Raw genomic sequence first — 22,471 nt, forward strand, 5'->3', positions numbered from 1 at the left:
CAGTTTTATATGCTCTGATCAGATGTCCCCTCACCCTCTGGCGTTCCACAGAAAACAATCCAACTCCTCCTATAGCTAACACCCTCTAATCCAGGCAGCATTCTAGTGATGTAGAATCAAAGATCAGCTTGTTTATACAAATTGTGGGGAAGGGTCTCAACCCAAAACATCGCCCATTCATTCTCTCCAGAGACGCTGCCTGTCCCGCTGAGTTACTCCAGCATTTTGTGTCTATCTTTGGAGTACCTTAGTGGGTCAGGTAGCATCTCAGGAGGACATGGATAGGTGACGTTTTGGGCCGGGACCCTTCTCCAGGCAGAAGGGTGCTGACCCGAAATGTCATTCTGCCTTCTGGTCTATCTTTATATTTTCATTTAGTTTAGAGATACAGCTCAGAAACAGGCCCTTCGGCCCACCAAGTCCATGCCGACCAGCGATCCCCGCATATTAACATTATCCTACGCACATTAGGGACAATTTGCACTTCTACCAAGCCAATTGACTGACAAACCTGTACAACTGACAATAGACAATAGGTGCAGGAGTAGGCCAATTGGCCCTACGAGCCAGCACCGCCATTCAATGTGATCATGGCTGATCATCCCCAATCAGTACCCCGTTCCTGCCTTCTCCCCTGACTCCGCTATTTTTAAGAGCCCTGTCTAGCTCTCTCTTGAAAGCATCCAGAGAACCTGCCTCCACCGCCCTCTGAGGCAGAGGATTCCACAGACTCTTTGGAGTGTTGGAGGAAACCGAAGGTCTCAGTGAAAACCCACGCGGTCACGGGGAGAACGTACAAACTCCGTAGTCAGGATCGAACCAGGGTCTCTGGCGCTGCAACCGCTGTAAGGCGGCGACTCTACCACTGCGCCACCGTGACACCTCTCTTCTGCATTCTGCACCCTCTTCAAAGCACAATTCCCAAAAGCCCGATCTCCATATCTCCTGCACACAACCAACACAAATTCATGGACTTTCACGGTAACGTCGTTGAACGTTAGGGCTCCACGCCATATCTCGCTGAGATGAAAAGCGTGTCGTTTCCTTGCATGGAACCATATGCCTTGCCGTCTGCTTTTATGAACATCTGCACAATCGAACGCGTTTCAGGAATGCATCCCCTTTACTTCCAATTTGAACAATGGCCGTTGTCCAAACCAATCAATCTCACCTTTGGATAGACTCAATGGTCACCATGTGACATCATTCCACAGATTCACAGCCCCCGGGGAGAAGACATTCCACCTCTTTTAAAGAGACAACACTCGGAAACTTGATCTGCAGATTCTAAACCCTTCAATCCATCAGCAAAGCAACCCAAGTGATTCTTAGTTTAAACGTTTCAACCGAAAATCCAGACACTCTTTCCAGCCAGTCTCTCCGCGGCATTCCCTCAAGTCAAGTAAATCCTGTTCTAAGGATGGAATCTAAAACAGTGTACAGTACTCCAGATGTGGCAGAACTAATGCTGCACATAAATTACTCTTTCAGTAAACCTCTTCTGCAATAAAGAATAACATAGACTAATTGGTGGCTGGGCCCAATATTGACTCGGTCTGAATCCACACATCTCCCAGTTCCCTCGTCATGTTCAAAATATTTTGTTGTTTTTCCTTTTCTCACCAAAGTGCATAATGGCACTTTTCTTTCCATTGTAAGGTATGAGGGGGACAGGGAAGTGGGTGAGACAGCTATACTAACACCCCGTCCAAGCCAACACCTTCTCCATTTACTGACGGGTGCGTATGGAGATGGCTGCATAGCAAGAGCATGGCACCACATGCCAGTGAGATGGGGGCTTTCTCAAGTGGCTGGCAAACAGGTGGCACATTGTAAATGAAATACAGCGAACCAGAGAGCCAGGAGATTGAAGTACGCCTGCCCTTTATCGAACATTATCACATCTCTGTGCGATGTTGCATCTCTAAACTTAGTACAGATTTCTTCGGGAAAGTGTCGGGGTGGCACAGCGGTTAGCGCCGCTGCCTCACGGCGCCAGGGACCCGGGTGTGTGTGGAGTTTGCACGTTCTCCCAGGGACCGCGTGGGTTTCCTCCGGGTGCTCCGGTTTCATCCCACACTCCAAAGGTGCCCCCCACCCCCCCCCCCTCCCTGTTTGTTGGGAATGGGATCACATGGAACTAGTGTGAATGGGTAATCAATGGTTAGCATGGTGTCGGTGGGCCGAAGGGCCTGATTCCACGTGGCATCTCTAAGCTAAACTAAATGGAGTTTAACATGGGAAATGGGACATCATGCACTCAGTAAGAGGATTCAAAATCCTGATTAATATCTGAGGGTTTGCAGGCAGGAGCACAGGTGGTTAAAAAGGCAAACAGTCTAGAACCATAGTCACACCGCACAGAAAAGGGCCCTTCGGCCCAACTCGCCCATACTGACCAAGATGCTCTACCTTAGTGAGTCCATGTGCCTGCATTTGACCCATACCCCTTTAAAACATTCCTACCCATGTACCTGTCCAAATGTCTTTGAGATGTGGTTATCTTGTCCGCCTCTACCTCCCCCAGCAGCTCGAGTCAGAAAAAACTGCAGATGCTGGTTTAAATCGAAGGTAGACACAAAATGCTGGAAGGAGCAACTCAGTGGAGCAGGCAGCATCCCTGGGGAGAAGGAATGGGTGATGTTTCGGGTCTTCAGACTCCTCGGGCAGCTCCTTCCTTATACCCACCACCTTCTGAGTGAAAATGTTGCCCCTCAGGTTCCTCTTGCCTCTCTCACCTTAAACCTAATGTTCCCTGGTCTTTGATTCCCTTACCCTGGATAAAAGGTGGTGCATTCACCCTATCCACTCCTCGCATGGTTCTATACACCTCAGTAAGATCACCTCAGCCTCCAGCTCTCTGAGGATTAAAGCCCTAGCCTGCATAGTTCAGGAGAGGGTTGTCCTATCAAGTTGGGTGGCAGCTAGTAGAGCCACTGCCTCTCAGCGCCAGAGACCCGGGTTCAATTCCGACCTCGGGTGCTGTCGATGTGGAGTTTGCCCATTCTCCCTGGGACCCTGTGGGTTTCCTCCAGGTACTCCGGTCTCCTCTCAAAGACGTGCAGGCTTGTAGCTTGTAGCCCCTGGAGTATGGGGAGTGGATGAGAAGGTGGCATAACATTGAACTAATGTGAACAGGTGATCGATGGTTGGCATGGACTTGGTGGGCTGAACGGCCTGTTTCCATGCTGTAACTCTAAAATAAACTGAGAGGGGATGGGCAGTTTGGGTTTTTGTATTCTTTGCCGTTTAGTACAACGAGGGGTAACCATATTCAAACGTGTAAGATGTTAAAGTCATTGTAAATCGTTCTAAATTGTCCCTAGTATGTGTAGGTTAGAACTAGGGTGTGGAGATCGCTGGTCGGCATGGGCTCGATGGGCCGAAGGGCCTGTTACCGCGCTGTATTTCTAAACTAAACTTGAGCTGACTATTGCAGTCCAGAGTCATGGCCAGGCCCTGCACATTGCACTGCGTTGAAGAAAGATGCACAAGTTCATAAGTGATAGAAGTAGAATAAGGCCATTCGGCCCATCAAGTCCACTCCGCCATTCAATCATGGCTGATCTATCTCTCCCTCCTAACCCCATTCTCCTGCCTTCTCCCCGTAACCTCTGACACCCGTACTAATCAAGAATCTATCAATCTCTGCCTCAAAAATTATCCACTGACTTGGCCTCCACAGCCTTCTGTGGCAATGAATTCCACAGATTCACCACCCTCTAATTAACGAAATTCCTCCTCATCTCCTTTCTAAAAGAACGTCCTTTAATTCTGAGGCTGTGACCTCTAGTCCTAGACTCTCCCATTAGTGGAAACATCCTCTCCACATCCAGGCCTTTCGCTATTCTGTACGTTTCAATGAGGTCCCCCCTCATTCTTCTGAACTGCAGCGAGTACAGGCCCAGTGCCGACAAACGCTCATCATAGGTTAACCTACTGTGATATACACAGTTCCCAGTCCCTCCTTGTGTGAAAAATAGCCTAGAACTAGGCCATGTAGCCTCACGGGATCACCCAATATAGACTGAAATAAATGAGACCAATTTAGACAGAAGCCTTTACTGCAAGGCCCGGACATCTGGACCGCGCGGTTTACAATGTGGTGATAAAAAAGAAGCAGAAAAATATTTTTTAGGAGATGAGGGTTTGGCAGATGTACGAGTAATAAGTAGATTTATCTTCAACACACTGCATTCATTATACATCTACAGGCCCAATTCGCCGCAGAGCTGAGTTATTTATCTAGAAGCAGCCTTTGCTGGTCTTTGTCCAAAGACTTGTGCAAGTCATAGATGTCTTGTCTAGTCAAGAGTGATTTACCGTAATGGAACATTGAGATTCTTACTTGCAGCAGCACTACAGGTTTGTAAACACAATACTCTAGAAATGATATAAGAAATATGCAAAAATAAAAAAATCAATGATCAAAAAACCTAATACACTAAACCCTGGTTATGACAGAGCAGATGGTGTCCGTTATTGCCGAGTGTCCGTTATAACTGAGTAAAGGATTATCATTGTGTAAGTACGGGCAGTCACGGTGGCACAGCGGTAGAGTTGCTGCCTTACAGCGAATGGAGCGCCGGAGACCCGGGTTCAATCCAGACCACGGGTGCTGTCTGTACAGAGTTTGTACCTTCTCCCCGTGAGTTTTTTCCGGGATCTTCGGTTTCCTCCCGCACTCCAAAGATGTACAGGTTTGTAGGCTAATTGGCTTTGGTAAATGTGAAAATTGTCCCTAGTGGGTGTAGGATAGTGTTAATGTTTGGGGATCGCTGGTCGGCGCGGACCCGTGGGTCGAAGGGCTTGTTTCCGCGCTGTATCTCTAAACTAAACTAAACTAAAGTAGTGGAAACAAACTGCCATCTCTACCATCTATTTTTCCACTTTTTCCTCTTTCTATTGTTTTCTTTTTCTTGTCTTGCTTACTTCCTTCTCATAACATAAAACTAGAGGTTGTACATAGAATGGATTACGGTATTACATAGTTGGCACCTAAAATTAGGTTCCACTGTACTGTTTTGTGCTGTATTAACTTCTAATAAAATAAACAAAAAAAAAAACAAAAAAACAAAAAAACAAACTGCAGATGATGTCTAATACACACAAGGACACCGAGTGCTGGAGTAAGTCAGCGGGTCAGGCGGCATCTTTGGAGAACATTGACGGGTGATGTTGTGGGTTGACTATCGGTCTGGAACTGGGCCTGGAATCGGGGTGAGTTGACGGCCCAGGCCGGCCAGCCGGCGGCTGGGGGAGAGACGAGGATCGGCGGAGCCGGTGGTCGTGGACTGTGGGTGGCTGGAGGATCGGAGAGGGTTGGGACCTGGACGCGGCAAGGGAGGTGTGTGGGTAGCGGGCTTGGTCTGGAAGTGGCCGGGATGGCGGTGCAGGCCAGGGGTGGCACCGGCAGCCTGCCACAGCGGTGAAGGTCGGTAGATATATCCACTCTAACCAAATCCCCTTAGTAAGAGACCCCTAATAACAAGGGTTTACATATTGGGCAAAAACCAGAACTAAGCCTGAAGTCCCAAATCCCATCTTGGGTTGGCTCCAGCAGCAGGTGCCCATATGGGTAGACATGTCAGATGGGCATCTTTGTGGTTCAATGGTCCAATATACACATGATGGGGAGTATACACACAACAGGGGGTAAATAACAGGTTTGGACTTTAGTCTTTGAGATCTAGTGTGGAAACAGGCCCTTCAGCCCATCGAGCCCACGCCAACCAACGATCACCAACTAGCACTATCCTACACACTGGGGACAATTCACAATTGACGCAAGGCCAACCAACCTTCAAACCCGCATGTCTTTGGAATGTGGGAGGAAACCGGAGCACCCGGAGGAAACCCACGTGGTCACGGGGAGAACGTATAGACTCCGTACAGACAGCATCAGTAGATGGGATCGAACCATGGTACCTGGCGCTGTAGGGTGGCAACTCTACCGCTGCACAACCGTGCTGCTGCAGTTACGGGATGGTTCTTCATCAGGAAGGCCGGCTCCGTACTGGGGGCGGAGTTGGAGTTGGAGTTGGATTCACGGGAGGTTGGTCTTGGAGGGGAGGATGCTCCTCAAACTGCGGAGCATCCTGGACAATACAGCTCACCCTCTCCATGACACACTGGTGGTACCTTCAGCAACAGACTGGTTCCATCGAGATGCAGCACAGAACACCTTCTTCCCCATGGCTATCAAACTGTACAACTCCCCCCCCCACACCCCTGACGTGGGGTAGACTGAGACTGAGACTGACTCCCCCCTCCCCAATCTTTGCACATCCCCAATCCCTTCCACTCGTCACTTTGATCCCATGTATCTTGTTATTCCCAGAGTACCTTGTTTGATCCCATGTATCTTGTTATTCCCAGAGTACCTTGTTTGATCCCATGTATCTTGTTATTCCCAGAGTAAATACAAAACATGGGAAAGTAGGATTTAGTTACTATGCAACAAATAGCTGGAATAAACTTCCTGAAGATTTAAGACTTGCCTCAACTTTGACCACTTTTAAAACAAGACTGAAAACTTTTATGTTTACTTTGGCTTTCAGCTAAATCTTAACTACACTGCACTTTTAACTTTTGCACTTTTTATAATGCATTTTTAATTTTGCTTTTCTTTTCTTTTAGTTCTATTTTATTTCATTTTATTATTTCATTTTATTGTATGACATGTTTTTATGTGAAGCACTTTGAGTCTGCCTCGTGTATGAAATGTGCTATATAAATAAAGTTGCCTTGCCTTGCCTTGTTGTGATTTATGACCAATTTCCCTCCTGAATGTAGGGAGCAGAAGCTTACCTTCTTTGAGGCCAGGTACTCCATGCCCCTGGAGACCTGGTAAGCACAGGACACCAGATCTTTGAAGGAGAGCTGTTCGTTGGGCATGTGGGTCGGGTTGTAGCAGTATTCCATGCCAGGCGGGCGGCGGGCACGGAGGTACTCACGCAGGTTGCCCTTGGAGGCAAACTCAACGATGACGTACAGAGGACCTGCACGGGAACATCTCAAGTCAAATCAACGCACCACACACAGCACACAGACCCTTCTTCCCTGTGGCTAGCAAGCTTTACAACAACTCTCCCCTTCTGCCGTAGGGTAGACTGAGACTGACCCCCCCCCCCCCCCCCCCCCAATCCTTGCACATCCCCCACCCCTCATTCTAATTCATCTTTCATGTATCCTGTGTTTTATGACTGTTGGAAGGTCAATTTCCCTCCTGGGATGAATAAAATTCTATTGTATCATAGATCAGCGGCAAGAGTGTTCCGTCTGAAGATGGGTCTCCACCCGAAATGTCGCCCATTCCGATTCAGATTCAGATTCAGATTTAATTTTAATTGTCATTGTCAGTGTACAGTACAGAGACAACAAAATTCCTTCTCTCCAGAGATGCTGCCCGTCCCGCTGAGTTACTCCAGCGTTTTGTGTCTATCGTCGATTTACACCAGCACCTGCAGTTCCTTCCTGTGCAATGGTACTTAAACGAATTCATGACCAGCTCATTGTCACGTGTACCGAGGTACAGTGAACAGCTTTCGTTGCGTGCTATCCAGTCAGTGGAAAGACAATACATGATTACATTTGAGCCATTCACAGTGTATAGATACATGAGAAGGGACTAATGTTTAGTGCAAGGTAAAAGCCAGCAAAGTCCGATCAAGGACAATAGACAATAGGTGCAGGAGGAGGCCATTCGGCCCTTCGAGCCAGCACCGCCATTCAATGTGATCATGGCTGATCATCCACAATCAGTACCCCGTTCCAGCCTTCTCCCCATATCCCTTGACTCCGCTATCTTTTAAGAGTCCCATCTAGCTCTCTCTTGAAAGTATCCAGAGAACCGGCCTCCGGGGCAGAGAACTGCCCCTCTGAGGCAGAGAATTCCACAGACTCACAACTCTCTGTGAGAAAAAGTGTTTCCTCGTCTCCGTTCTAAATGGCTTATCCCTGAGGGTCACCAATGAGGTAGATAGTAGTTCAGCACTGCTCTCTGGTTGTGGTGGGATGGTTCAGTTGCCTGATAACAGCTGGGAAGAAACTGTCCCTGAATCTGGAGGTGTGCGTTTTCACACTTCTGTATCTCTAGCCTGATGGGAGAGGGGAGAAGAGGGAGTGACCAGGGTGAGACTGGTCCTTGATGATGCCGCTGGCCTTGCCGAGGCAGCGTGAGGTGTAGATGGAGGTCAATGGAAGGGAGAGAACTCCACCTCTGATCTGCTTTGCCACTCAGTACGGCCGTGGTTTGCCATAAGGTCATAAGTGATAGGAGCAGAATTAGGCCATTCAGCCCATCAAGTCTACGCCGCCATTCAATCATGGCTGATCTATCTCTCCCTCCTAACCCCATTCTCCTGCCTTCTCCCCGTAACCCCTGACACCCGTACCAATCAAGAATCTATCTGTCTCTGCCTTAAAAATACCCACTGACTTGGCCTCCACAGCCGTCTGTGGTGTGACTGCAACCTCTGCTCTGCTGTTCCACCAGTACTGTTAGTAACCCCTCGCTCACAGTTCCATCTCCGACGCCTCTTAGAAGTATCGAAGTACTCTGCTTCCACTGGCCTTGTATCCTGTATTTGTACACTGTGGACGGCCTTGATTGCAACCGCACATAAAGTCTTTCTGCTGACTGGTTTAGCACGCAACTAAAAGTCCCTGTTCCCCCAGGCTGGATCAGCCCCACTTAAATAGCAGGTGGGAGGGGAGGGCCTTGAAAAGCACTGACTGACGGAGCCATCGGTGGAGAGGCATTTGGAAATGAACTTTCACAAACATTTGGAAATGTAACCAAGAACTTGATAGGATTGTTATCACAAGGTTGAGGACTGGACAGGTAGGCTGTACCTGCAATGGACAGGTAAGGTCTACCTGGGGGAGATGCAATGGGCAGGTAGGCTGTACCTCAGTGAGATGCCTGGGTGTCATGGTACACCAGTCATTGAAGGTAGGCATGCAGGTGCAGCAGGCAGTAAAGAAAGCGAATGGTATGTTGGCTTTCATAGCAAAAGGATTTGAGTATAGGAGCAGGGAGGTTCTACTGCAGTTGTACAGGGTCTTGGTGAGACCACACCTGGAGTATTGCGTACAGTTTTGGTCTCCAAATCTGAGGAAGGACATTATTGCCATAGAGGGAGTGCAGAGACGGTTCACCAGACTGATTCCTGGGATGTCAGGACTGTCTTATGAAGAAAGACTGGATAGACTTGGTTTATACTCTCTAGAATTTAGGAGATTGAGAGGGGATCTTATAGAAACTTACAGAATTCTTAAGGGGTTGGACAGGCTAGATGCAGGAAGATTGTTCCAGATGTTGGGGAAGTCGAGGACAAGGGGTCACAACTTAAGGATAAGGGGGAAATCCTTTAAAACCGAGATGAGAAGGACTTTTTTCACACAGAGAGTGGTGAATCTCTGGAACTCTCTGCCACAGAGGGTAGTTGAGGCCAGTTCATTGGCTATATTTAAGAGTGAGTTAGATGTGGCCCTTGTGGCCAAGGGGATCAGAGGGTATGGAGAGAAGGCAGGTACGGGATACTGAGTTGGATGATCATATAGAATGGCGGTGCAGGCTCAAAGGGCCGAATGGTCTACTCCTGCACCTAATTTCTATGTTTCTATACAATGGACAGGTAAGGTCTACCTGGGGGAGATGCAATGGACAGGTAGTGTTGGACCAGGAGTTGCTGTGTTGAAGGGGAGTTGTCTGGGAGGGAGGGGGCATGGATTGGGAAGGGCCCACCTCACCAGACCCGGCCCCGGCCCCATACCAGTTGTACTCACCATCTTGAGTACACGCCCCCAGCAGGTTAATGATGTTCTTGTGTTTGCCAATCATCTTCATCATCTCCATCTCCGAGATGAGGTCGGACAGATCCTTCTCTGTGGCGTCAGCTGTGGGGAGACGGGAGGGAGGGAGAGAGAGAGTGGGAAAGGGAGGGAGTGTGAGATGGAGAGAGGGAGATGGAGGAGGAGGAGAGAGAGAGGGAGGGAGGGAGAGGAGCAGATTTGGAAAGAGAGATAGAGGGAGAGTGAGAGAGAGAGAGAAGGGAGAGAGGGAGATGAGGAGAGAGAGAGAGAGAGAGAGTGATGGAGAGAGGGAGATGGAGAGAGAGAGCGGGATGGAGAGAGAGTGGTGGAGAGAGAGAAGTGGAGAGAGAGAGAGAAGGGGAGAGAGAGAAGGGAGAAGACAGACAGAGAGAGAGGAGAGAGGGGGAGATGGAGAGAGAGAGAGCGAGGGAGAGAGAGAGAGAGAGAGAGAAGTGGAGAGAGAGGAGAGAGAGAGGAGAGAGAGAGAGACAGTAGTGTGAGAGAGAGAGAGTGTGGAGAGAGAGAGAGTGGAATAGAGTTTCCAAAGGAGAGAGAGAGGGAGATGAGAGAGAGAGAGGGAGAGAGAGAGAGAGAGGGGGAAACAGAGATACAGGGTTACAGTGAGACAAGGAGAGAGAGAGAGAGAGAGAGAGAGAGAGCATGAGTGTGTGTTCACTGATCAAACAGCAGTGCTGCCAGAGACCTGAAGGAGCAGTGTCCCCCCCCCACGGGCTCCAGCCTGACCCAGGTTAAACCGGCACTGGTTGGGAGCGAGCGGGAGATTCCAACAGCATTCCCTACCGCTCACTCTCCCAACTCACCGTCTGCACCGAGAAAGCCCAGCAGTTATTGCCAAGCACACAGAGTGCTGGAGTAACTCAGCGGGTCAGGCAGCATCGCTGGGGGAACATGGATAGGTGACGTTTCAGAGCGACACCGTCTTTTAGATTGATGCCAGACCCTTCTTCAGGCAGATCAGTGTGAAGAGGGCGTCACCTAGCCATGTTCTCCTGTCCCCGCTGAATTACTCCAGCTCCTGTACTCAGGTTGGAACCAGGTCTCTGGCGCTGTAAAGGGCATGTCCCACTGTACGAGGTAATTCAAGAGTCCTCCCGAGTTTTCCCCGGATTCGAACTCGGAGAATGTCCGTAGGGAGTCCATGGATGTCATCGTAGCGGCTCGTACGAGTAACAAGCAACAATGTTTTTCATCACGAGTATTTTTTTACTCGTGGACAGTGTTGAAAAACCGGATTTCGCGAGTACCTACCGTTACTCGTACGAGCCGCTACGGGACATCCACGAACTCCTACGGACCCGCTACGGACATTCTCCGAGTTCGAATGACCTGGTACAGTGGGACAGGTGGACTAGTTTGGCCGCGTTTGATGGGAGCTGTGGACTTGGACCCCCCCCCCCGCTCGCGGCTGTGTAGGGTCTCACCTTTCAGCATCTTGACCGCCACGGTGACGGGCCTACTGGGCTTCTCCTTGTCCAGGCCGATGGTTTCTCCCATCACCACTTGCCCAAAGCACCCCTCGCCCAGAGGCTTCCCCAGGGTCAGTCTGTCGGGGGGTGAGACAAGAACACACACACACACAGGCCATGAAGTGTCAGTAAGCCATGGCGCTGAATATCTGACACATAACTTAGATCATGAGATAGGAGTATAACTAGGCCATTCGGCCCATCAAGTCTACTCCACCATTCAATCATGGCTGATCTATCTCTCCCTCCTAACCCCATTCTCCTGCCTTCTCCCCTTAACCCCTGTACTAATTAAGAATCTATCTATCTCTGCCTTAAATATATCCACTGGCTTGTGGCCTCCACAGCCGTTTGTGGCAAAGAATTCCACAGATTCACCACCCTCGTGACTAAAGACATTTCCCCTCATCTCCTTCCTAAAAGAATATTCTTTAATTCTGAGGCTGTGCCCTCTAGCCCTAGACTCTCCCACCAGTGGAAACATCCTCTCCACATCCACTCTATCCAGGCCTTTCACTATTCTGTGAGTTTCAATGAGGTCCCCCCTCATTCTTCTAATGGATTTAAGAGAGAGTTAGATAGAGCACTAGGGGCTAGTGGAATCAAGGGATATGGGGAGAAGGCAGGCACGGGTTATTGATTTGGGACGATCAGCCATGATCACAATGCATCATTCTGGCTTGAAGGGCCGAATGGCCTCCTCCTGCACCTATTTTCTATGTTTCTAAAACAGAGCTTTTCACTGTCCTGAGCACACATGACTATAATAAACCTAAACACAAGTAGCCTGTCTTTTGATTCTCCTTACTGAAATGCCTGACCTCACACTTTGTTTTCAAGAGAGATTTAGACTTAGCTCTTAGGGCTAATGGAATCAAGGGATAGGGGGAAAAGGTAGGAACGGGGTATCGATTTTAGATGATCATCTTGAATGGCTCGAAGGGCCGAATGGCCTACTCCTGCACCTATTTTTCTACGTTTCTAACTGCAGATGCTGGTTTAAAACACAAAATGCTGGAGGAACTCAGCGGGCCAGGCAGCATTTCTGGAGAGATGGAATGGGTGACGTTTCAGGTTGAGACCCATCTTCAGACTTCGTTGGGTCTGTGGAAAGGCCTCGACCCGAAACGTCACCTATTCCTTCTCTCCGGCGATGCTGCCTGGCCCGCTGAGTTACTCCAGCATTTTGTGCCTGACCTCACACTTCCCTACATTAAACTCTTGTTTGCCAAATTCTCACCCACGCAAGTCGCTGTATTTATATCCTGCAACACAGTCCAAATATCCTCATGGCAACAGGCCCTCCCTCCCACGTAGTCTTGTGTCATCGGCTAACTAGGAGACGGCCACAATCTGCCCTCCCCATCACATCCTTATTATAAATAGTAAATAAAACACAGACTGAGCGTCTAATCTCTGGGGCATTCCACTAATTACATCCTTCCAGCCCGACAAACACACATTTATTCCAACACGCTGCCTTCCGCACATTAGTCAATCTTCAAATGCTAACATATTTTCTCCACCCCACCCCCCACTCCCACCCAGTATCGTGTGCTTTTATCTTCCGCACTAACTTTTTTAATGAGACACCATGTCAAATGTTTTCTGCAAATCCTAAGCCAATACATCTAAAGTTAGACACAAAGTGCTGGAGTTACTCAGTGGGTCAAGCAGCATCTCTGGATATCCGCTGACTTGGCCTCCGCAGGCAAAGAATGTTCTTTAATTCGAAAGCTGTGACCTCTAGTCCTAGACTCTCCCACTAGTGGAAGCATCCTCTCCACATCCACTCTATCCAGGCCTTTCACTGTTCTGTACGTTTCAATTAAGTCGCCCCTCATCCTTCTAAACTCCAGTGAGTACAGGCCCAGACCCAGGAGATGGTCTCCACACACTGGAGGTCAGGGTTGAACTGGAGGTCTATGGCGCGGTGAGGCAGCAGCACTACCCGCTGCATCAACACGCAGCCCGTTATTCCATCTACCGTCTGCACCACAGGTTGAGGAGGGAACGACCTCCTAGTCCCGGCCATCGACTGAATGCTCAGCCATGGCAGACGCTGACTGACTGAGCGAGCGACAAAGAAACATAGGAAAAATAGGCGCAGGGGATATGGGGAGAAGGCAGGAACAGGGTTCTGATTGGGGATGATCAGCCATGATCACATTGAATGGCAGTGCTGGCTCGAAGGGGCCGAATGGCCTACTCCTGCACCTATTTTCTATGTTTCTATGATCACATTGAATGGCAGTGCTGACTCGAAGGGCCGAATGGCCTACTCCTGCACCTATTTTCTATGTTTCTATGATCACATTGAATGGCAGTGCTGGCTCGAAGGGCCGAATGGCCTACTCCTGCACCTATTTTTCTATGTTGCTTGGTAAATATGATCATGGCTGATCATCCTAAATCAGCATCCCGTTCCTGCTTTCTCCCCATATCCTTTGATTCCGTTAGCACTAAGAGCTAAATCTAACTCTCTCTTGAAAACATCCAGTGAACTGGCCCTCACTGCCTTCTGTGGCAGAGAATTCCACAGATTCACAACTCTCTGGGTGAAAACGTTTTTCCTCATCTCAGTCCTAAATGGCCGACCCACTTATTCTTAAACTGTGTGACCCCTGGTTCTGGACTCCCCCAACATGGGGAACATTTTTCCTGCACCCAGCCTGTCCAACCTTTTAAGAATTGTATATGTTGTACCATCCCCTCTCATCCTTCTAACTTCCAGTGAGTACAAGCCCAGCCGACGTGGCCACTCACCTTTCTCTGGAGAATTCCCAGCGGGGGTCTTGCGGCAGCTCGAACTCCGAGACCCCGGCCAGCATGGGCGTTCCGCTGGACGAGTGGCGGGTGGTGCGTACCAACAACACCCCCGAGTGCATGGAGGAGCTGGAGTCGATGGACACCTGCGGTGAGACGGGAGGGAGGGAGAGAGAGAGAGAGGACAGTGTGGTTAGAGACCTGTGCCACCTTCCTCTGCCCTCACTCTGGGGCCTGGAGGGAGGTTCAGTTTGGTTTTGTTTCGAGATATAGCACGGAAACAGGCCCTTCGGCCCACCGGATCCACGCCGACCTGTTCATCAGCACCACTGTACACACACTAGGGACAATTTACAGAAGCCAATTAACCTGGACCGGCAAGTATTTCCACTGACTGGTTAGGCAATGAGATAACACATAGGGGCAGTGGAGGCCAATACACTGGATGTGTTCAAGAGGAAGTTAGTTACATGTAGCTCTTCTGGCTAACGGAATCAGGGGATATGGGGAGATAGCAGGAACGGGGCACTGATTGTCCATGATCATATAGACTGGCTCGAAGGGCCGAATGGCCTACTCCTGCATCTAGTTCTATGTTTCTATAACTTGTGTGAACAAGTGATCTACGATCAGCATGGTGTTTCCGTGCAGTATCTCTAAACTAAACAGAGTTTCTTCCCACATCCCAAAGACCAGTTTAGTTTATTGCTTTTCACTGTACCTCAGTACAGGTGACAATACACTACACGCAAGTCTTTGGGATGTGGGATGAAACTCCATCTAGTGTCGTTTAGAAACAGGCTCTTTGGCCCATCAGCCCCCATGCTGACCACAGATCACCCATTCACACTAGTTCCATGTTATCCCATTCCCTACAAACTGGGGGCGGGGGGCAATTTTACGAGGGCTAATTAACCTACAAACCTGCACGTCTTTGGGATGTGGGAGAAAACCGGAGCACCCGGAGAAAACCCACGCGGTCCCAGGGAGAACGTGCAAACTCCGCTCAGGCAGCTGTGAGGGAGTAGCTCTAACGTTGTGCCACTGCTCACGCCCCGGGTGCTCCTGCCCATCACAGTCCGAAACGTCAGCTGGCCATTCCCCTCCACGGATGCTGCCCGACCCGCCAATGTCCCTCCATCACTTTGTGTTTCACGCTGAGTTTCTCCAGCATTTTTGTCTACATTCCCTCATTATATATTTCACCAGCGATGGCCGCCTCGCCAACAGTCTGTCCGACCCTGCCTTCTCTGTTGTGTTAAATGTATGGGAAATGGGCACAGATTTGGGATGATCAGCCATGATCATGTTGAATGGCGGTGCAGGGACGAATGGCCTACTCCTCCACCTATTTTCTATGTATTGCAGGATTGTCACTAAACTGAACGGTAAAATATATACCCATTGTACACGGGACAATTCCCATTGAATGTGGGTGAGTTGAGGACATTGGGTGTCCCACCAAGATGTGGAACCAAGGCACGTGCCAAACTAACGGGTTGCATGTCCCCACCCACACCGCCCCTCTCAGCTGGAGTATGAAGGGGGTGGGGCAGGTTGACGTGTTCTGAGACTCATCGACTCTTTTTTTACCTGTCTATGCAGGGGGTGGGGGGGGGGGTCTTGGGCAGCAGGAGGGAGGGGCTCTGACTAGCCAGTAGGAGGCAGACTCAGGCTGGGAGGTTGACGCCTCGTCCAGCAATGAGGAGGATCTCAGACCCCATCCCCCCCCGCTGACCCCGGGGCAACATCTGGACCAGGGCTGCCCCAGGTCACGCCCGCACTCCAGGACACTACTGCTGCTCACCTTGGTTAACGCTCATTAATCCTCAGATCTTCCCAGAGTTCGTGCGGGATCAGCGGTGGTTGCTGCCGTGATTATACACACGTGTCTATGTATTGTGTGAGTGTGCTCGTGGATCATTGGGTGAGCACGTTCCCGGTACACCTACACACGCGTGCTTGAGTATGGCATGTTTGTATCTGAAGTGTGGGTGTGTGTGTGTGCATGTGTGAGTGTGAGAATGTGTGTGAGAATGTGTGTGTATATGTGCAAGAGTGTGTGCGTGTATGTGTGTGAGTGTGTATACATGTGTGAGTGTGTGTGGATGTGAGAATCAGTGTGTGTATGTATGTGTGTATATGTGTGTGTGTTTGTGTATGTGTGCGAGTGTGTTTGTGTATGTGTGTGTGTGTGTGTGTATATGTGTTAGTGTGTTTGTGTATGTGTGTGAGTGTGTTTGTGTATGTGTGTGTGTTTGTGTATGTGTGTGTGTGTGTGTGTGCATGTATGTGTGTGTGTGTGTGTGTGTGAGTGTGTGTGTATATGTGTGTGTGTGTATATGTACGTGTGTGTGTGTGTGTGTGTATTTGTGAGTGTATGTGTGTGTGTGTGTGCGTGTGTGTATATGTGTGTGTGTGTGTGTGTGTGTGAGTGTGTGTGTGTGTATGTGTGTGTATGTGTGAGAGAGAGTGTGTGTGTGTGTGTGTGTGTGTGTATGTGTGAGTATATGTGTGACAGTGTGTGTGAATGCGAGTATGAGATGAGGGGGATCTCATTGAATTCCACCAAACACTGAAAGTCCCAGAATAGAGTGGGTGTGGAGAGGATGTTTCCACTCGTGGGAGAGTCTCGGACCAGAGGGCACAGCCTCAAAATAAAAGGACGTACCTTTAGACAGGAGATGAAGATGAATTTCTTTAGCCAGAGGGTGGTGAATCTGTGGAATTCATTGCCATAGACTTCCAAGTCCGTCTCCACCTCCCCTGTGGCTCCATCGGCAGAACGACAGCCCACCCTGTATACCCCACACCCACCTCACCCAAGCTAGCTGCCGCCTCCAAACCGGTCCCACCAGGTACTGGTTTACTGATTAAAGCTAATCTGTAAACTCAGTCACTCAATCAAGAGCAGGGGAGGGGCCAGAGAGTCATACAGTGGACCCACACCGGCCAACATGTCCCATCTACACTAGACCCACCTGCCCACGTCTGGTCCATATCCCTCCAAGTCTGTCCTATCCATGTACCTGTCTAACTGTTTCATAAACGTTGGGATAGTCCCTGCCTCAACTACCTCCTCTGGCAGCTCATTCCATGCATTCACTGTGTGAAAACGTTACCCCTCAGATTCCTGCTACTTTTTTACCCCTTCACTTTAAACCCATGTCCTCTGGTCCTCGATTCCCCTACTCTGGGCAAGAGACTCTGTGCATCTACCCGATCTATTCCTCTCATGAGAGGTCGGGGTACTGGCCCCTGGGATTCTCAGAGCCAGCTCTTTGGGGCCAACCCAACCTGCGGCCTGTGGAGACGGAGGGATCCCACCAGGTCCCTGGTCTGGTGAAAGGGCCCCGACCCGAAACGCCGCCTGCCCATCTCCCGCCATGGGCGCCGCCTGACTCGCTGTGTTCCTCCGGTACTTAGTGTACCTGTTGCTCCTCCACCTGGGACGGGGGCCAGGGTCGAGGACATTGGAATGATGATGACTGCAAAAAGTTGTGACCATCACCGGCTTTGACCTCCCCACCATCGAAGGGAATTATCGGAGACGCTGCCTCAGAAAGGTAGCCAGCATCATCAGAGACCCACATCACCCTGGCCACACACTCATCTCACCACTGCCATCGGGAAGAAGGTACAGGATCGTCCAGGTTCAGGAGCAGCTTCTTCCCTACACCCATCAGGCTATAACCACCACATGCTCCAAATAGGCTCTGAACTACCAAGACTTATTTTTGCACTATTATTGTCTATGTATGTCTGTTTTATTTAGATGCTAATCCTTCCTTCTGTTGTTTATCAAGGGTTGTACAGAGTATTACGGTTACATATCTGCTGTGCCGCTGCAAGTCAGAATTTCATTGTTCCATTTCGGGACGAATGACTCTTGATGCTGAATGACACTGCTTCCAAGCAGCGATTGATCACTACGGGTGTCAGGGGTTATGGGGAAATGGCCGGAGAATGGGGTTGAGAGCGAAAGATAGTTTGGCCATGATTGAATGGTAGAATAGACTTGAGTGTCTACTCCTGCTCATATCACATGAACTTATAAGCGTAATCCAAGCTATCGCAGGAAGCATTTTATCACGATGCATCACCACTTGGATTGGGAACAGCTCCATCCAACACCGCAAGAAATTGCAGTGAATTGTGGACACAGCCCAGACCGTCACACAAACCAACCTCCCTTCTATTGACTCCATCTACACTTCACGCTGCCTCGGCAAGGCCAGCCGCATCATCAAGGACTAGTCTCACCCTGGCCACTCCCTCTCCTCCCCTCTCCCATCGGGCAAGAGGTACAGAAGTGTGAAAACGCACACCTCCAGATTCAGGGACAGTTTCCTCCCAGCTGTTATCAGGCAACTGAACCATCCCACCACAACCAGAGAGCAGCGCTGAGCTACTATCTACCTCATTGGTGACCCTCGGACTATCCTTGATCGGACTTAGCTGGCTTTACCCGACACTAAACGTTATTCCCTTATCATGTATCCATACACACTGTAAATGGGTCGATTGAGATAAGGTGTTGGCTTTCCGCTGACTGGTTAGCACGCAACTAAAGCTTTTCACTGTACCTCGGTACACGTGACAATAAACTAAACTGAGCTGGTTGACCCTTTATCCCATCTGGGCCACGGCATAGAGAGAGGAGGGGGTGGGAGGGGGTTAAAGGTTTCTTAGACTCTTTATTTACTTTCTGTTACCTGTCTGCGTAGCGGGATGCTCTTGGCCAGCTTGTGCACGGCCAGTTGGCTGTTGAAGTCGGGCTTCTTGGCGGTACTCTTCATGCGGATAACAATGGCACTCACCACCATGCAGGAGGTGAGGAATGCCCCCGTGCAGTAGATGATGATCTCCAGGTAGACGGGCGAGGACAGGGTCGACGGCTTGTCTTCCAGCTCTGCCGGTGGTGAGGTGGGGTGGGGGCGGGAGAAGAATTAGTTTAGAGGCACGGGAGAGACACGGACACACACACACACACACGCACAAAACGCAACCACGACTCTTAATGCACAGGAGCGATGGTCGCGTGGCAGACCAGCATGCGCCAAGATGCAAGCTTGCAGGACTGCGGGGGGTGGGGGAGACAATTAGCTGCGATGGATTGTCAGCCAGCTAATGCCATTCTCTTCTCTCCCCCCCGTCACTGTCACTTCTTGTACATGCAAGGCCCTGTGCGGCTTCTCCTACTGATGTGACTCACTGATCAGGCAATGTACAGCAGAGTCCTACACCATGGAAGCAGGCCCTTCGGCCCAACTGGTCCTTGCCGTCCAAGATGCCCCGTCTGCACTAGTCCCACCTGCCTGTGTTTGGCCCACCTTTCTTATCCATGTACCTGTCCAAATGTCTTTTAACTGCTGTTGTACCACCTGCCTCAACTACCTCCTCTGGCAGCTCAATCTATTCACACACCACTCAGTTTCTTATTAAAGCTTTCAACTCTCACCTTAAATCTATGTCCTCTGGTTCCTGATTGCCCTACTCTGGGGAAAAGACTTTGTGTATCTACCCTATCTATTCCTCTCATGATTTTATACATCTCTTATGAGATCACCCCTTATCCTCCTGCATTCCAAGGAATTAAGCCCTAGCCTACTCAACCTCTGCCTGTAGCTCAGGCTCTCGAGTCCAGGCAACATCCTCGTAAATCTTCTCTGCATCCCTTCCAGCTTGACAACGTCCTTTCTATTAGACAATAGATAATAGATGCAGGAGCCAGCACCGCCATTCAGTGTGATCATGGCTAATCATCCCCAATCAGTACCCCGTTCCAGCCTTCTCCCCATATCCCCTGAATCCGTTATCTTTAAGACTCTGTTAAGAGCCTCGTCTAGCTCTCTCTTGAAAGTATCCAGACAACCGGCCTCCACTGCCCTCTGAGGCAGAGAATTCCACAGACTCACAACTCTCTGTGTGAAAAAGTGTTTCCTTGTCTCCGTTCTAAATGGCTTACCCTTTATTCTTAAACTGTGGCCCCTGGTTCTGGACTCCCCCCAACATCGGGAACATGTTTCCTGCCTCTAGCGTGTCCAAACCATTAATAATCTTATATGTTTCAATAAGATCCCCTCTCATCCTTCTAAATTCCAGGGTGTACAAGCCCAGCCGCTCCATTCTATCAATATATGACAGTCCCGCCATCCCGGGAATTAACCTTGTAAACCTACGCTGCACTCCCTCAATAGCAAGAATGTCCTTCCTCAAATTAGGGGACCAAAACTGCACACAATACTCCAGGTGTGGTCTCACTAGGGCCCTGTACAACTGCAGAAGGACATCTTTGCTCCTATACTCAACTCCTCTTGTATTTAGGCCAACATGCCATTCGCTTTCTTCACAGCCTGCTGTATTCCAGGGTGACCAATACTGAGCACAATACTCCAAATGTGACCTCATCAAGTTGTACATCACCACATACGTCTGCTATGAATGGCCTTGGTCTTGCAGCTGGTGAAAATGCACATCAGGGCGAGAGCTGGCCTACGTAGACAATTATTGCACTATTATTGTATGTTTTTTTAGTGTACGTATGCGTGCGTGCGTATATATACACACACACTGAACTTTTTTTTCTCGTTTATTACACTGTTTACTAGTGTAGTGTGTTTAGATATTATGTTGCGCTGCTGCAAGTAAGGATTTCTTTGCTCTTATCGGGAACATATGACAATAAAACACTCTCGACTCTTGGCAGCACACGATATGGGAGAACAGACTGTTACCTAAGGGAGTCGAAAACTGAAGCAAAGTTTTTGCACCTGGGAAGCTGTGTCAATTCTACCGCCCCGACAACTTAACGAGCTTAATGCCCAGTGTCAGTGTTTATTTTGCGGACGCACGAACAGCGTTTTTAAATTAAAATAATAAAAAAAGTAAAAAAAATGAATTCAGCTGCGAGGACAAACAGGAGACTGTACCTGAGACAGGAATCCAACCCCGTAAATCGACCTTTGCAGTGAGAGATTCCTGTTCTACATATATTTATATTTTTAAATGTCGCACACAACAAACGAAGCACGCTGAATATTCAAAGATTTAAAAACATTGTGCAAAAGTGCAAGCCCCTCCCTCCCACACGTGAACTAAAGCAAACGCAGATTGTTAAAGGCTCACCAACTCGCCCCCCCCCCTCATCTCAGAGAGGTCCACGTTTGGCAAGTGCGTGGAGATGCAGCTGATAATTGAGGAAGGTTGACCCATGCCGGGGCCACAGTTGACCATGGTTGACCCATGCTTCACCACGGTTGACCCAACATGGCAACTTCCCCCCTGCTGCCAATTATCAGCCTCTTGCCAACGTGCCGTTGATGGTCACTTCAACAGAGGAGTGAAGTGGCATCAAGCGGGCATGCCCGAGGGGTTGGGTATGCGGTGCAGGAAGCAGGAAGTTGGCACAGAGTTCATGCAAAAAATACACAACCACAACAACCCCAAGAAAATGCATTTTTTAAAATTTCCCTTTCCAACAAAAATCGTCGCACACACTCCCAACGCTGGCTAACCCGGCACAGGTAGTAGGCATCGGGCATTGGCCTGGCAGACCTGCGCCGGCCATCCATCTCCGAGTTAGCCGGCCCTGGGGTTGGCACGCTGCTTCTTGAAGCGAGGAGCCGCTCAGATTCACGGGCACTGAAGGCACCGAATGTGGTCAGATTGCTCCCCCCCCGCTGTGCAAGGTCCATGGGTTTACCACGAGGTGGGGGCTGGCAGCTGCATCTTCCTAAGTCGGGACTCTCTCCGACACCAACTGTCTACCGCTAGACATTGGAGAGTGTTGTACATGTAGCCCAGTCCGTCACACAGACCAGGCTCCCCCATCACCATCTACACATTACACTGTCTTGGGAAAGCAGCCAACATAATCAATGACTCGTCATTCCTCCTTCTCTTCCAGCTCCCGTCCGGCAGGAGATACGGAAACTTGAAAGCCCGCATCACCAGGCTCAGGGACAGCTTCTTCCCATCTGTTATCGGGCTTCTGAACGTTCCATAAGCTAGGATACTGTCCGATTCACCTCTACCCCATTGCGGACATTGGACTTTGTCTCTGGAACTGGTGCGCTACAATGCTGAGAACTATATTCTGCACCCTGTATCTTCCCCTTTGCTCTACCTGTTGTAATTGAGTTTGGTGATTATATTTCTGTGCAGTATTATCTGATGTATCTGGATAGCATGCAGAGCAAAGCTTTCCACTGTACCTCGGCACAGGTGACAATAACAAACCTTAACCTAACCCTGACTGCTTTCACTTGAGTGCAGTTATAAGGTCATAAGTGATAGGAGTAGAATTAGGCCATTCGGACCATCAAGTCTACTCCGCCATTCTATCACGGCCGATCTACATAGAAAATAGGTGCAGGAGTAGGCCATTCGGCCCTTCG

At 49.5% G+C, this 22,471-nt stretch overlaps 1 protein-coding gene across 7 annotated transcripts in view; it reads right to left on the minus strand.

The window, feature by feature from the left end:
- LOC129713207 (fibroblast growth factor receptor 1-like) overlaps nt 1-22,471 on the minus strand; it is a 156,063-nt gene that overhangs the window by 14,599 nt on the left and 118,993 nt on the right. For all 7 annotated transcript variants that reach the window (XM_055662120.1, XM_055662126.1, XM_055662125.1 and 4 more), the window contains 5 exons: nt 18,788-18,984; nt 14,073-14,218; nt 11,262-11,383; nt 9,793-9,903; nt 6,811-7,001 (listed from right to left, as the gene is read on the minus strand). In XM_055662120.1, coding sequence (XP_055518095.1) covers nt 6,811-7,001; nt 9,793-9,903; nt 11,262-11,383; nt 14,073-14,218; nt 18,788-18,984 — 767 coding nt within the window. The remainder of the gene's footprint in view (nt 1-6,810; nt 7,002-9,792; nt 9,904-11,261; nt 11,384-14,072; nt 14,219-18,787; nt 18,985-22,471) is intronic.

Source organism: Leucoraja erinacea, chromosome 35 (assembly GCF_028641065.1).
Source record: "Leucoraja erinacea ecotype New England chromosome 35, Leri_hhj_1, whole genome shotgun sequence".
Taxonomy (NCBI): Eukaryota; Metazoa; Chordata; class Chondrichthyes; order Rajiformes; family Rajidae; genus Leucoraja; species Leucoraja erinaceus.